The following is a 15,449-nucleotide window of genomic DNA, read 5'->3' on the forward strand; positions in this document are numbered from 1 at the left end:
ATGGGGCAGTCCTAATCTTCGTATTTTATTTACGTTGTGCCATTATGGCTTCCTGAATGTATAAAAAAAAAAAAAAAAAGGGACCACATTAAATGCGAACTGTACCTGGAGCATTTTCAGAATCACTCCCTTGGTGCCAGGAAAGGCAAGCGCAGGTAAAGGCCGATCAGGTCCAGTGCGGACATTTCAGATCTGGCTTCCACACTGCCAAACCCGCACCAAAGATGAAGGGTGAGACAGGCTGAGACACAGGTGCACAGCTAACTTGAGCCTGAGGCGGTGCAGGGCTGCTGTGTGTGTGCACAGCAGCCTATCAATCACAGTGAACACAGAAAGAATGGCGCACATAACCCAGCGTGCGCGGCAACAGTGGTGGTCAGCCACATACCAATCAACTTTTATCCTCGCTTGCCTACTCTGGCGCCATGGGGGTGACTCAGTATATGCTCCAGGTACAGCATGTTTTTAATGTGGTCTTGCATTTAGTTCATTTAGGAGGCCTTTATGGCACAGCGAATATAAAAAACGTAGTGTAGGACTGCCCCAATGTGAGATTGCCGTGAAGAGGCGGGGTGGCTCAAAGAATTGATCAATTGTTTGCTAAATGTCTCATTTTGAAAATACAGTTAGAAATTAATATGTGCATTTGCACTTCATGTATTGCGTCTTAACCTTAGGCTGCGCTGGCTTCTCCCCTTTTTTTGCTCCATATAGAGACTGCAGAAATGTATGTTGATCCTAGAAAACACCTATAAGCTTACTGCATAATTCCATTTAATATATTTTTGTGCAGTTTTATAATATATATATAGCATTTTGGGTAAGCGGGGTTTTCCAGGATTTCTTTTATTATCATTATTATTTTATAGACATCTTATGCATAAAAATAAGAAAATGAGGTATACATTTCCCTGCTGCTCCAACAACTGACTTTGTGCCAATGCTCCTGATCTTTATGGACAGGGCTGCGGAAGTCAGTGATTGGCTGAAGTGGCCACTTTCGGTAGTTGTGATGCCACCACTGCAGCCCTACTAAGCCACAAAGACCATGGGCAGTGGTGAAGTATCGGTACTGGAGTGCAAGGGAAATAGTAGCTAATTTTCTTATTCTTATGCAGATTATGCCTTTAAAATAACTTAAATATCCTGGAAAACCCATTTAAATGTATAATTACTCACATCTGACTTAGCGACAACGTCATATTTTTTAAACACTTAATCCCTGGGCATCAGGTAAGCTAAGCAAGAACCTGGCAATATCGGTTTGAAATGCGTCAGCTTTCTTCACATGCTGTATGTTTTGCATATGACTGTTTTTAACGTGTTGGAATAAAGATTTTTTTCTGCTTTTAATAAGTTTGATGAAGTTCTTGATATTTATGCAGATGTGCATTACAGACCATTAGTCACTCAATGTTCTGACACATATGCTTTGGTGACTCAAGATTTTAGATCCAACTACTGTTTTTTATGCAGGAGAACATATGTGAGGGACAGGCAGTCCTACATCTACCCGATTATACAAGCAGTGAAGTTTGTGTGATGGTGGTTCCAACTTTTAATAATGAAGTATGCGAAAGTGCTTCTGAAATTATTACATGTGTTAAGCCAGGTAAGATGAGTAACCATGCTGAAACTGAGCTTAGTTTACTAAGTGTATGTACATGTAAAACTACTATATCTACTCTTCTTCTTAATATTCATGAAGTGTTCATGCTTTTGTGGAATTTGTTAGATAAGAAGCATAAATTGAAATCAGCACCGCAAGGTCAGTTTCTGCTGCAGATTTCTTCTGTAGAGCTTGGGAGCTACTTGACTTCAAAACAAATGGAAATGCTCACTGCGCTCAACACTATAGCAAGGCTCCGCTATCTATCACCCAGCGCATGGTCATCTCCAGTCCATGTCTACACAGATCCTGTTTCTGACATATGCTTGCAGTACATTGTTACACCTTGTTTTTAAAGAGGATGTGATTAAAGTAGTTGAAGATTTTAAATGCAAACTGATGGATTGCAATTTTTTTGTGAATGATAGGTATATTTAAATGGAACGTATCAGGTCAGGAAATGCTATTTACCTGCATATATAGGGTTAATCTGCGTGGTAAATAGCATGCCTGGTTGCATGTCAGCAAGAAGAAAATAAACTTGTGTCCTTCTGGGAGTCTTTAGCTTTCAGTGATAAGGGGGTGAACCAAATTAACTTCTATCCTTCATTTAACCAAACATTTTCAGTCATCGAGAAGTGCATGGAGGGGCTACTCACAGTATAGTGGGTGGTGACTAAACACTCCATGCACTTCTCAATGCCTGGAAGTCTATGGCTAAGGAAAGGATAGAAGTTCATTTACACCCTGTAGCCGCATTTCTAAGGTGGTCTTGCACAATTTTTACACTATTTACGTGAGGGTCAATAGAGGTTCCCAATATGACCGGTGAGGGACTCACTCATAAGAGAACAAGTCATCCCAATGGAGGATATTAGAATCCAGCTTAAGTGGCACTAATTATGTACAGTGAAGACATCACTGCTCGCCAGGTATTTAGAATGAAATGTGTAACCTTTTAATCCAAGTCAGGGTCACTGGAGCTGTGTTTGCTACTAGGCACTGGAGGGCAGCAGCTTAATGAGGCTGAGGGTGGCGCAAGCTGCTCACAAGTGCAAATTACAGGTAAAAAAAATTTCTCACAGCCTGTTCCTGGCCCCGCACTTGATCTTTTTAATGGGGAGAATATTACAAAGCTTAAGAAAAAGAGAGGAAATACCTGAAATGCTCCTCCGTCTCCTCTACAGGTTCTTAAATGGAATCTGCCAGTAGGATCAACCCTCCTAAGCCATCTATATGAAGAAAGTAGGTGAAAAAAGTTCAAATAGCTGCTGCATATCTACAGGTCTCCTACCAGTAATACAGGAAAAGGGAACACAGTTGTGGATTTTCCGTGCTGCTGATCATTAATGAAAATCCAGATCATGAGATGATTATGCTGCGATTTCTTCTTAATGTTTCTTAATCGCGTTTTTGAAGTTTTTCCAAACTTTTTCTTCAGGATAGAACCTTGTATCGATAGCAGAGCGGAAAATCCACAACTTTGCTCCAAAGCCATCTATATAGAAACGCAGTTCATAGAAAGTTGAGTAAAATTATGCCTTAATAATGTATGCATTTATTAATATGTAAATGAGCTGTTGAGCTCTATGGGTTGGACACAGATAACAGTGAGAATCTGCCTCTAGAAGTTATTTTAAATGAAATGGTGAGTTACCAGTGTGAGACATGTAGATCAGGAGAGTCGGCTGTCAGTCATTACATGTCTCACACTGGTAATGCCCCTTTCATTTACAATAAGCTCTTAAGATAAACAATTTACAAATCTGTAAATTCATAAGAAGATAATAACCAACAGTGTGTCATATTTCACAGGAACAATTGACATAAATATTCAATGTGTTGTTTACAACATATCCTCTATGACCTGTACATGGACCTATAGTGAAAACGCAACATATAGCCCTGAACACACGCTATCTTTACAGTAAGTGTAAGATTATTTCTATCGATATTTGTACAATATGTTTCCTTGATTTAAATGATAGAACACTCTCTTTTTGCTGCAGGCAAGATGCAACCACCGTTAACTGCGAGCAAAACGTAAATGACGTGAAAATGAGGAGAGGCAACTGCACATTTCATGATTTAAACATAGATTATTTTAAGCTTGTGACTATCCTTTTGCATAGAAAAGGTTCTGAGGAATATGTAATAAAAGATCGGTTCAAACCTGCAGAAAAAGGTATAGTACACCTGTAATTGTAAGGTAATAATATCCTAACACTCTATTATGCTGATAAATTATACATATAAACATAAGGATGAATGACCTCGGGAAGATTAAAACATCCAACACCGCGGAGACACCATCACGTGTTTCTCAACGCAGTGATCCAGAACACTGCCCAATCCCTTATCGGAAATATGCAAATGCATGTAGAAAAGCCGCGGAGACACCATCACGTGTTTCTCAATGCAAGCAATAAATAGCCAGGTCTTTCACCAGGAAGGAACAACCACGGGAAGGGCAGCATCCAAAAAGGAAAACCACCTATGCCAAAACATGGTATCCATCCACAGACAGCTGTTTCGGGGTATTTGACCCTCATCAGTGTGGAGTAGGAAACTGGCTATTAGGAGCAGTGCCTAGTAGGACTATACACATAAGGATGAATGACCTCGGGGAGATCAAAACATCCAACACCGCGGAGACACCATCACGTGTTTCTCAACACAGTCTGTAGATGGATACCATGTTTTGGCATAGGTGGTTTTCCTTTTTGGATGCTGCCCTTCCCGTGGTTGTTCCTTCCTGGTGAAAGGCCTGGCTATTTATTGCTTGCGTTGAGAAACACGTGATGGTGTCTCCGCGGCTTTTCTACAGATAAATTATATGTGGCACTTAGAAATTAGCAAATCGAGTCTCAGAAATCTGGTTCTCCAGCAACATAACTATTCAGTGGCCACAGTACAATAAACCTGTGAACTGCCTCTTACCGCCAGTATCCCTTCTGATTAGTGGGCCCAGAGTAGCATCATATGTGCGCCATTATACAACAATGACATTGCTTCAGGCTTACAAACCAGAAGAGGCACCGCAATCTCCAGAAGATGGGAGGCAGTTCACGGGGCTCCTGTATAATGGCCACATACTACTGATATGGCCACTGGACCAGGGTCTTGAGAATCATTTTGATTATCTCTACATGGCAGCATTGCCGCAAGCAGGGCTTTACAGGTGGTACAGCTGTCTATGGCCTAAGGGGCACAAACTCACCTGTGAGCTGCTATCTACCAGTTGTTACATGGAAGGTAAGAAGATTTATTTTTAAAAGTGTCTAAGAATGTGCAGAACCATTTCGCAATATGGCTCCCTTCATTATCCATAAGCAAGATGTGTTCAACTATCATTCTGTTTCCCCACCGCCATGAACCCATTGAATTTATTATAAGGACTTGATGGCTACAAAAAGATTAGAAACAGTGTATCACAAAAGTGAGTACACACTTCACATTTTTGTAAATATTGTATTTCATGTGAGAACACTGAAGATATGAAACGTTGTTATAATGTAAAGTAGTCAGCGTACAGTTTGTATAATAGTGTAAATTTGGTGTGCCCTCTAAATAAATCAGCACAGAGTCATTAATGTCTAATCTACTGGCAACAAAAGGGAGTACACCTCTAAGTAAAAATGGCCAAATTGTGCCAAAGTGTCAATATTTTGACACCCAGTTGCTCTATGCTCATCCACCTGGGGCTCAGACACTGGCCTCACATCAAGGATAATAGAAAAAAATTGGAGTCCGGCTCAACAGGACTGGATTTTCCTTTTCTTTTTCAAAGAAAATATAGTGCATTCAAAAGAAACATTTACGTGGTTGACATGACCCAGTCGACACATTTCGACTGCACTATGAGTCATGAAGAAGACTGCTGAGTGCAGTTGAAACGCATCGACTGGGTCAAGTGAACCATGTAAATTTTTCTTTTGTATGCACTATAATTTCTTTTGAAAAAGAAAAGAAAAGGAAAACCTAGTCCTGTGAAATCGGATTCAAATTTATTTTATTTTATGTGACCGCCTTTATTTTCAAGTACTGTCTTAACTCTCTTGGGCATAGAGTTCACTAGAGCTTCACAAGTTGCCACTGGCATCCAATTTCGCTCCTCCATGATGACATCACGGAACTGGTGGATGTTATAGCTCTTGCGCTCCTCCACATTCCGTTTGAGGAGGCCCCACATGTTCAACATGGTTTAGGTCTGAAGACATGCTTGGCCAATCCAGCACCTTTACCCTCAATTTCTTTAGCAACATAGTGGTCATCATGGAGGTGTGTTTGGGATTGTTATCATGTTGAAATACTGCCCTACGGCACAGCTTCCAAAGGGAGGGTATCATGCTCTGCTTCATTTTGTCACAGTACATGTTGGCTTGCCGCCACAGACATTTGACACTATTTGAGCCAAATAAGTTTATCTTGAACTCCTCAGATCATGGGACATGGTTCCAGTAATCATGTCCTTAGTCTGCTTGACTTCGGCAAAATGTTTTCAGGCTTTCCTGTGCATCATCTTTAGAAGAGGCTTCCTCCTGGGATGACAGCCATGCAGGCCAATTTGATGCAGTGTGCTACATATGTAAATCATTCAGCTGCCGTGATGAAAACTAAATCTCCGAGCAGTCATAAATACTCAGAGGTCACCCAAGCGTGCTCGGGAAAACCCGATCAACGAGTATACTCACTCATCACTAGATAACACCAAATAAAACACACCTGCTCCCCATTCACACGTGAGACGTTGTAACACTAATGAGTCACATGACACCATGAAACCATTTTCACTTAGGGGTGTACTCACTTTTGAATCCAATGGTTTAGACATTAATCGCTGTGTGTTGAATTATTTAGAGGGCATACCAAATTTACACCATTATACAATATGTACACTAACTACATTGTAACGAAATGTAATATCTTCAGTGTTGACCCATGAAAAGATCCAATAAAAAAAAGGTACAAAAATTTGAGGGGTGCACTCACTTTTGAAGCCAGTGGTTTAGACATTAATGGCTGTGTGTTGAGTTATTTAGAGGGCACAACAAATTTACACCATTATACAAGCTATACATTGACTACATTGTAACGAAATGTCATATCTTCAGTGTTGTCTCATGAAAATATATCATAAAAGATGTACAAAAATTTGATGGGTGTACTCACTTTTGTGGTATACTGTAAGTGGCTGCTAAATGTGCTCAATGGTCAAGATGGAAGTTTACATACCGAAAAGAGAGTTCAAGGTCCATGACCATTTTCTGATGTGTGCTTTGGTTTACTTGTGCTATAAAGACTTCTCTACCAGCCAAGAAAAAAAATGAGTACAACACCAGAAATTACAGATCCGAATGAGCGACTTTTAGTGCCTCAGAGACTTAGTCAATATCTACATTTAGAATTTTGCTTTCATTTTTTTTCAAAACACCTTCCAAGATCAATAACTTTTTATTTTTAAACTAAACCTGTTACATGCCATTGTCAATCCCTGACAGCCACATTTCCATCACACGTCCTGGAGAGTTTGCTTCTCTGAGCGCCCTATCAGCACTCTTGCAATATGATCGGCACCAGTTGATGGTCATTACAGCTGGAAGTCTCCTGATGACCCCCGTGCCGGTTATGATTGTGCTGCTATAAAAGCCAGGCTGTGGTTAACATACACAGGCGGTCATGATTTTCACTGTATACTGCAATACTGTATATACTGTATGTACTGCAGTATTGTGGTATGTAGTGCAAGCAAGGGGACTACAATACAGTCCCCAAGGGGACTACAGAATTCAGTAGCAAAGAAAAAAGTTTTTCACGATACAGTATATCTATTAAAAAAAGACAATTTTAAAAGTTTGACTCATCACCCCTGTCCACCATTAAAAATAAAAACATTTAGTATTGCTGCATCCATAACAGTATGATTTATCAAAATATAAAATTACTTGCCAGATCAGTAAATGGAGTAAAGAGAAAAAAAATTGAAGCACCGAAATGGCAGTTTTCTGTTACCAAAACACCACAAAAAATATACTAAGAAGCAATCAAACTTTTCTACTCCTAAATAGTATCAATAAAAATATCAGCTCATGGCACAAAAATAAATGCCAAAAAAACAAAAACAAATGTGGAATGACATTTTTTGCACCATTTCACTACATTTGGAACTTTGTTTCCTGCTTTCCTGTATATTGAATGGTAAAATAAATTGTCATTCAAAACTTCAACTCGACTTTTTTTTTTAAAGTATACTTGTAAAAAAAAAAAACACAAATAAACAAGCTCATTATTTGATGTGTGCGACAGAATAAAAAAAAATGTATTGTACTCTTGGAAGAAGAACAGAAAAAAAACGAAAATGAAAAAAAGATGGAAAATCGCCTAATCGGGAAAGGGTTAAGAATTTAGATGAAAACAGTAATATAGGGGAAATAACCGTTGAAACCGATAAGCTTGAAACGGATACCAAATTGAATAACATTAGAAAGTTGCAGTACTTTTAACTATATGATGATTAAACTTTATTACATAAAATTGGAAAAGCTATACCTGCTGCTCTGTATAACCGATATACTTTTCATTCTTTTAAGAAATTTTGAGCCCGCCAACAAATGTCACAGTAAGACATTCTGAAGAAAATCTCATACTGAGCTGGGAGCCTCCCCGAACAAACTATCCTCCTGTTCCTCGATCATGCTTTCAATACCAAATTGAAAAGAATAAGGTATCACACTGACTCGAACACGTAAAATGTATATTTCCATGTTGGAGGGCCTGAAAATTATTGCTATATTAGTGGGATAGTTATCTGTGTCAGCTGCAAAATTGATGTTTGTCCACAATAGAAAAATACTGTATATGCCCCGATTTATCGAAACCTGCGATTTTCACACTGTTCTAGATGAGGGAGTATGGTGGAGACAGAGGCACCTGATTCAGAAAGAGGCGCACGTCTCTTAATGAATGTCTGTCTGACAAGTGGCTTTGGGGCTCCGTGTGCCACAACACAATTCTTACTCCAATCAGGACTGTAGTAAGATTTCTGGTATGCTACAAAATATCATGAATTAGACGAAATGTGGCATCGTGTCCCAGTCCAGACCCAGCTTCGCTAATTTTTGCGGAGATGAGGTAAAATGACAGAAGTAAAAAAAAATCTGCAACTTTTCAAAATGTTTACCAGTTTTCTAGTATAAAAGCTTTGATGAATCGGGGCCAAAGTACTGACTGCAAAAAAAGACCGAAAGTTCCATCTAGGCTGCTCTTAAAAATGGAACTTGATAGCAGATACATGCTGCCTGATCCGCAGGAAGCATGTATCAGACACTGGCTGTGTGATTTCAGCCATGTATGTTTGACTCTGAAATGTGCATATGTTAAAAGTCTCCAGGTCCTCCATCATCATCCGAATCACAGGGTCATTCAAAACAAATGACTGGAAGTAGCAGGTACAGCCGGTGTGTATAGATGGGTATTCACAGTCCGTAGATAAGATATAATCTTTTCCTGCTGATCCTTCTGGTGGGAGACCTCCTGGTATAGGTCCAAGATGGACGATGTATGGGAGCCAGCGAATTTCATGACCTGTGCAAACTGTAACGGGCTGGGGGGGTGGAACCACTGTGCTGGAGCCAAAGAAAGACCTAGAGTGCCATGACTAGAAGCCTCATCCAATCTGACCATGGATAGGCAGCAGCACACGATACCAAGATCCGAGGAAAGACAAGTGAGGTGGTCTAGGTGCTACTATAGGACTGACCTTGGGTGGATGGCAGCTGACCCCCTAGGAATGGGTAGCTGAAGCGGCCCGAGGGAATGTCAAATAGATGCAGGTAGGCGGAGGCAGATGACAGAGGGAAGTGTGCACACGCATGCCCTAAGCACAGTGCCCATGAACCTGTGTGTGGTGCATGCACCTTGTGTAGCAACCAGGTTGTGTAGACCAACAGTTAGGCAAGTTGAAGTTTTAATGATCTCTAAAATGGCTAAACTTAAAGATGACACATTCCCTTTGTATTTTAGGCTAAAAAAATACATATTGATATTTTTTACATTTTAAAAGTTACAAAAAGGAAAATGAGTCTTTCAATTCTTGTTTGAGAGATTTTCAACCATTCTTCTTTGGAAAGTTCTTCTAGTTCTGTGGAATTTCTGGGTCATCTTGCATGCACTGCTATTTTGGGGACTAGCCTCAGATTTTCAATGATGTTTAGATCAGGGGACTGTGAGGGCCATTGTTAAACCTTCAGTTGCGTGTTTTGAGGTAGTCTATTGCTGATTTTGACGTGTGTTTAGAATCATTACACATTTGTAGAAGCCATCCTATTTCCCACTTAAGCTTTTTTTTTACAGATGGTGTTATGTTTGATTAAGAATTTGTTTACATTTCATTGAATCCATTCTTCCTTCTACCCGTGAAATGTTCCCCATGAGATTGGCTGCAACCCAACCCCAAAGCATGATTGATCTACCCCCTATGCTTAATGGTTGACAAAATGTTCTTTTCCTGTGCCCTTTTTTCTCCACAAATACCTTTGATCATTGTTGCCAAAGAGTTCTATTTTAACCTCATCGGTCCACAGGACTTGTTTTCAAAATGATTTTGACTTGTTTAGATGTTCCTTTGCATACTCCTAATGCTGAATTTCATGGCGAGGACGCAGGACAGGTTTTCTTCTCATTACTCTTCCATGAAGACCATATTTGTGCAGGTGTCTCTGAACAGTAGAACAATGTACCACAACTTCAAAGTCTGCTAAATTTTTCTGAAGATTTTTTGCAGTCAAGTGGGGGTTTTGATTTGCCTCTCTATCAATCCTATGAGCAGCTCTCACTGATATTTTGCTTTGTATTCCAGACCTTATCTTGACCTCCACTGTTCGTGTTAGCTGCCATTTTTTAATTACATTTCAAATTGAGGAACGGGGAAACTTGAAAATACTTTGCTGTCTTCTTATAGCCTTCTGCTTTGTGGGCCTCCACCATTTTCATTTTCAGAGAGCTAGGCAGCTGCTTAGAAGAACCCATGGCTGCTGATTTTCAGCACAAGGTTAGAGGAGACTGGGTTATTATAAAGCTGGGAAATTTACATCACCTGGCTTTTCCTAACAATGATAGTGAACAAGGCATAACACTAACAGCCTAACTAAGGTCTGAAACCTTGGTCAAAGTTATCTGAGCACACAAATCTCCAAATGTTTGCATTGGCCCATTTTCCTTTTCGTATATATATTTTTTTGCCTACAATACAAAGGAAATGTGTTATCTTTAACTTTAGCTCTTTTAGGGATCATTTCATCTTCAACTTGCTTAACTGGTCACAATTATAGTAATTTTGATCACAGGTACCCAAGCTTTTACATGCCATTTTACATGCTAGTGAGTTATTGGTATTAGTTATCAATTAGGCAGCTTATCTTGGTTTGTAATTTGACACTGGTGCAGATGTTACCCTCAAGGATTTGGTTGTATAGTGCCTAGTAAGTGGTAGCCCAGTGTTAAAGAATGCATTCCTTAATGGCTCAATAGATTAAAGTATAGTCCATTGTGAAACTTCTAGCCTAATGGATCATGACGCTGGCAATATACTTGAGGTGGCTGTTGGCTGAATGGTCATTCATCTGGCAGGTATCTAATTTTCACCTCCTGCCCCATTACTTACATTCTTGATAGAATGTTGCATGTGTTCCCACTGGTGGCTTAAGGTACCTTCACACATAACGATATCGTTAACGATATCGTTGCTTTTTGTGACGTAGCAACGATATCGTTAAGGAAATCGTTATGTGTGACAGCGACCAACGATCAGGCCCCTGCTGGGAGATCGTTGGTCGCTGAACAAAGTCCAGAACTTTGTTTCGTCGCTGGATCTCCCGTGGACATCGCTGGATCGGCGTGTGTGACACCGATCCAGCGATGTCTTCACTGGTAACCAGGGAAAACATCGGGTAACTAAGTGCAGGGCCGCGCTTAATAACCCGATGTTTACCCTGGTTACCAGCGTAAAAGTAAAAAAAACAAACACTACATACTTACCTACCGCTGTCTGTCCCCGGTGCTGTGCTCTGCACTCCTCCTGTACTGGCTGTGAGCGTCGGTCAGCCGGAAAGCAGAGCGGTGACGTCACCGCTCTGCTTTCCGGCCGCTGTGCTCACAGCCAGTACAGGAGGAGTGCAGAGAAGTAGAGCGCCGGGGACAGACAGCGGTAGGTAAATATGTAGTGTTTGTTTTTTTTCACTTTTACGCTGGTAACCAGGGTAAACATCGGGTTACTAAGCGCGGCCCTGCGCTTAGTTACCCGATGTTTACCCTGCTTACCCGGGGACTTCGGGATCGTTGGTCGCTGGAGAGCGGTCTGTGTGCCAGCTCTCCAGCGACCAAACAGCGACGCTGCAGCGATCCGGATCGTTGTCGGTATCGCTGCAGCGTCGCTTAATGTGAAGGGGCCTTTAGAGACACATTTGGATTGTGGCTATTTCCAGAGAAAACAAACAGATCAGGGATCAAAAGTCAACATGTCTGATCCTTCTTCTCATTTACATCACCTGTCAGGGAACATTTGAGATCTCCACACAGATAAGATAGCCAGTCCTGTTGAAATTCTATAGGTTCAGAAGACATTTTTGTATAGGCAGCCAAATTGAGTTACTGCGATTCTAGCAGAGCTAAACCTGTATTTTTTAAAATCTATGTAACTATACGTGAGGTTCATCATGATCATGAGAGAGATAATGGAATAAATGTCAATTGATAAAAGTTCTGTTTTTTTCAGGTCTATACATTGGAGGAATAGCAATTACAATTATATGGAGTGAGTAAGATTCACTCCAGATAGTTTTCTCATCAACTTTATCTTGGATAAACTTATAACATAGTCAATTTAGGGGAACATAAAATAGATGCAACTGAGTGTTATTATTAAAGATAAGCACACTGGTTTAAGGCAAAATGCATTCATGCATACATTTTCAAAGGATTTGGATTTGCCCAAATTGAATTTTCTTCTTATTTGCTGCAGGCAAATCCATTAAAATGATAGCTGGCCTGGGTGAGTGGTTTAACAAAATTGACCATATCCACAGACTAGAGGAACTCTCAAGTTGGGAAACATATTCTCATGAACATTTTGTTGCTGTTTGGCTCCCCTGGAAATCATTTAGATCCAGTGCGCCTTAATATTGTTCTTTACTTGTCTCTGCCCCTTCGCAAACTCCATGATATCGATCAGTCTACTTTAGAGTGATGTCTTCACGTGTACTTGAAATGTTATGTTTATTGTTCCCCTCCCTCCCCCCATCTCCCTCCTTGTCTTTCTCCCTCAGCCTCATCCCCTTGCCCTACCCTTCCTACCCCTCTCCACCCCTCCCCCTTTCCTATCCTTCCCAAAGGATGGTAGTCTTGGTTTGTTTAATGCCATTAATGTAATGGACATGATTTATTTACGCTAATATAAACTGTGCGATTGTTCTTTGCCTTTACTTTAAATAAAGAATTTACAAAAAAAAGAAAAAAAATGATAGCTGGCCCCCATTTTTTTGGGAAATATAATAAGGCAAAAAGGGTTTTAAAAAATCAGAAATTATTATACTCACACAACCCTCACACATTCCACCACACATACCAACTCAGGTACGGGTGTTTTCTTCTGTCCAGTAGAGTGTAGAGTAATTTCCAAGCCGAATTCAATTGCATCTACCAAATTTCCGCAGATTCAGCTATCCGTATGCACAATATCTAAGCACTTAAGTATCACCTATAGGATAATCTGATGGATTGTTCTACAGATGGATTCCCCTTGAGGAATGATTCCAGCAAAGATTAAACATGAATAGAAATTTAACAGTACTAAGTTATGTTTTCACAACGATACACAGAAGAAACAGCTGACCGCACCACTGAGCCTCCTGACCTGTGACTGCTACAAGCTGATTCCACACAGCTGGCCCGCTGATGTCGGGTGCTTGAGCCGAAGAAGAAACAATCGTGGATACGCAAGTAAAAAGTGTACGGCAGCACTCACCAATCTTCCAAACTGGTTCCTTTATTTAAACAATTTCTTCACGGCACGGGGGAGTATATACAAGGAATGGGCAGCTGAACGACGGCCGTTTCGCGCCCACCTGGCGCTTCAACGGGTTCTCAACCACATGGGACTTTTTTCATTACCTTTATAACACAATTTTCCTTCTTTCTTTTTCTAGATTAATTGGAAATAAACTAAGCAAAAGAGTTATAAATGTTGTAGGGGTTTCACTCACTCAGGTGCGACGGCTGACACTCAGGAGGCACGTTCCTTTAAAAGTTCACAGGGTTTATTGCTCCATAAACCACATAGCAAAATAAAAGATAACAAATAGCCTTTAGCTCAGGAAAAGAAAAACAAGTGTCCAGTCCTTCAGGCTCAGTCCTGGAGCCTTAACACACTCTGGAGGGTTTCACCTCCACACATATATCTACTGTGTTAAACATTAGCCATTCTTTTATAGGTCTAACCACACCCAGGAACCCATCACATGATTAGACATGTGGTTATGACATCACCACAGGTCCTGAAGCACGCATAGGCAGGGTTATGTCACAGTGACAAGCCACCTATGTGACACATATCTCCCGTTGACTATACGACCTTTAGCCACGCTACAATGTATATATTGTTGGTGCATAACGTGTTCAGCTAGTGGTCATTAATGACCGTTAGAGGACATTCATACTTAGAGGCAGTGGCATTGGACTTCACAAGAGAAGACAGAAATGGTTGCAACCAGCTTCTAGCTTCTCCTCAGGATCCTCAGCTGAGGACCTGACCTGCTCCTTCTAGATAGCAAGAGCTTTCATTTAGCAAAGACATGTCTGTAGCCCCTCCAGTTACAATCACATGATGCTTCAGCATTGCTTCAGCTCAGTACCACCAGAACCAAGAGAAACCATTCAATTCCTCACTTATACTTGATCCTTAGTTATCTAGAGGTCTTGTACGCTGGAGGGAAATACAAAGCAGAAATGAAAACAAATGTGATTTCCATGTAATAAACAATAAGGGAAGTTTAAGGTTTAACCAATTTGTGAGATCTCGTCTTCCTCATTATCTTTCTCTCTTCCTTATTTTTTAAAAAAAACATAACCAACATGCTGAAATCAACATCATTTGAAAATATCACTTTTGCATCACACAAAGTAAAAGCACTACTACAAAACTAATGTAACAGAGAAGGAGGAGGAAAATTGGGAAACCATTCAGTAACATTTTCATTTTCTTCATTGAAAACCCTGGTGCTTGTATGTATAGAAGTCCAGTGGGCGGTCCTATTCTGTGATTGACAGTCATTCCTGTATGACTGTGCCTGCAGAGATATGCTGGCTGTCAATCACTAGTAGTAGTTGTAATAAATACTTACCTACAAACTTACGGTATATACTGGATTATTGTGCTCAGCTTCTGTTTCTACATCTATACGCTGTGAGAGAGCACTGAAGGTACAAAGTGGATCGCGTTTTTTCTTGGGAATTTGTTCCTGGGTAGGGAAGGAAAAAAATTGCGCAACCACCAATGTTTTTGCACAGTAAATATTGCATTCTTCGCACTGTCACAAATAATGTGTCACTTTTTTTTAAACCTAGGGTGCTGAATGATCACAGTGATACCAGATATCCATATTATTTTTTGCATTGCGTCTCATGTTTTTTAATATTTTGAAACAAATTTTTTGATTAACTGATGTATTTGGAAGGGAAGTGATGGAAAGAAAAAAAAAATCTACACTTATGTGTTTTTTCTATGGCTGACATTGTGCGATTTAACGGCCACTCTCTAAGCAGTGATTGACAGGTTACTTTTCTTTCA

At 40.3% G+C, this 15,449-nt stretch overlaps 1 protein-coding gene across 1 annotated transcript in view; it reads left to right on the forward strand.

Annotated features, from left to right (window-relative positions):
- LOC138673016 (granulocyte-macrophage colony-stimulating factor receptor subunit alpha-like) overlaps window positions 1–15,449 on the forward strand; it is a 61,071-nt gene that overhangs the window by 11,957 nt on the left and 33,665 nt on the right. Inside the window, exons 4-7 of the mRNA XM_069761549.1 lie at window positions 1,477–1,612; window positions 3,425–3,536; window positions 3,619–3,794; window positions 8,200–8,333. Of these exons, the coding sequence (XP_069617650.1) occupies window positions 1,477–1,612; window positions 3,425–3,536; window positions 3,619–3,794; window positions 8,200–8,333 (558 nt within the window). The remainder of the gene's footprint in view (window positions 1–1,476; window positions 1,613–3,424; window positions 3,537–3,618; window positions 3,795–8,199; window positions 8,334–15,449) is intronic.

Source organism: Ranitomeya imitator, chromosome 3, assembly GCF_032444005.1.
Source record: "Ranitomeya imitator isolate aRanImi1 chromosome 3, aRanImi1.pri, whole genome shotgun sequence".
Lineage (NCBI taxonomy): Eukaryota > Metazoa > Chordata > Amphibia > Anura > Dendrobatidae > Ranitomeya > Ranitomeya imitator.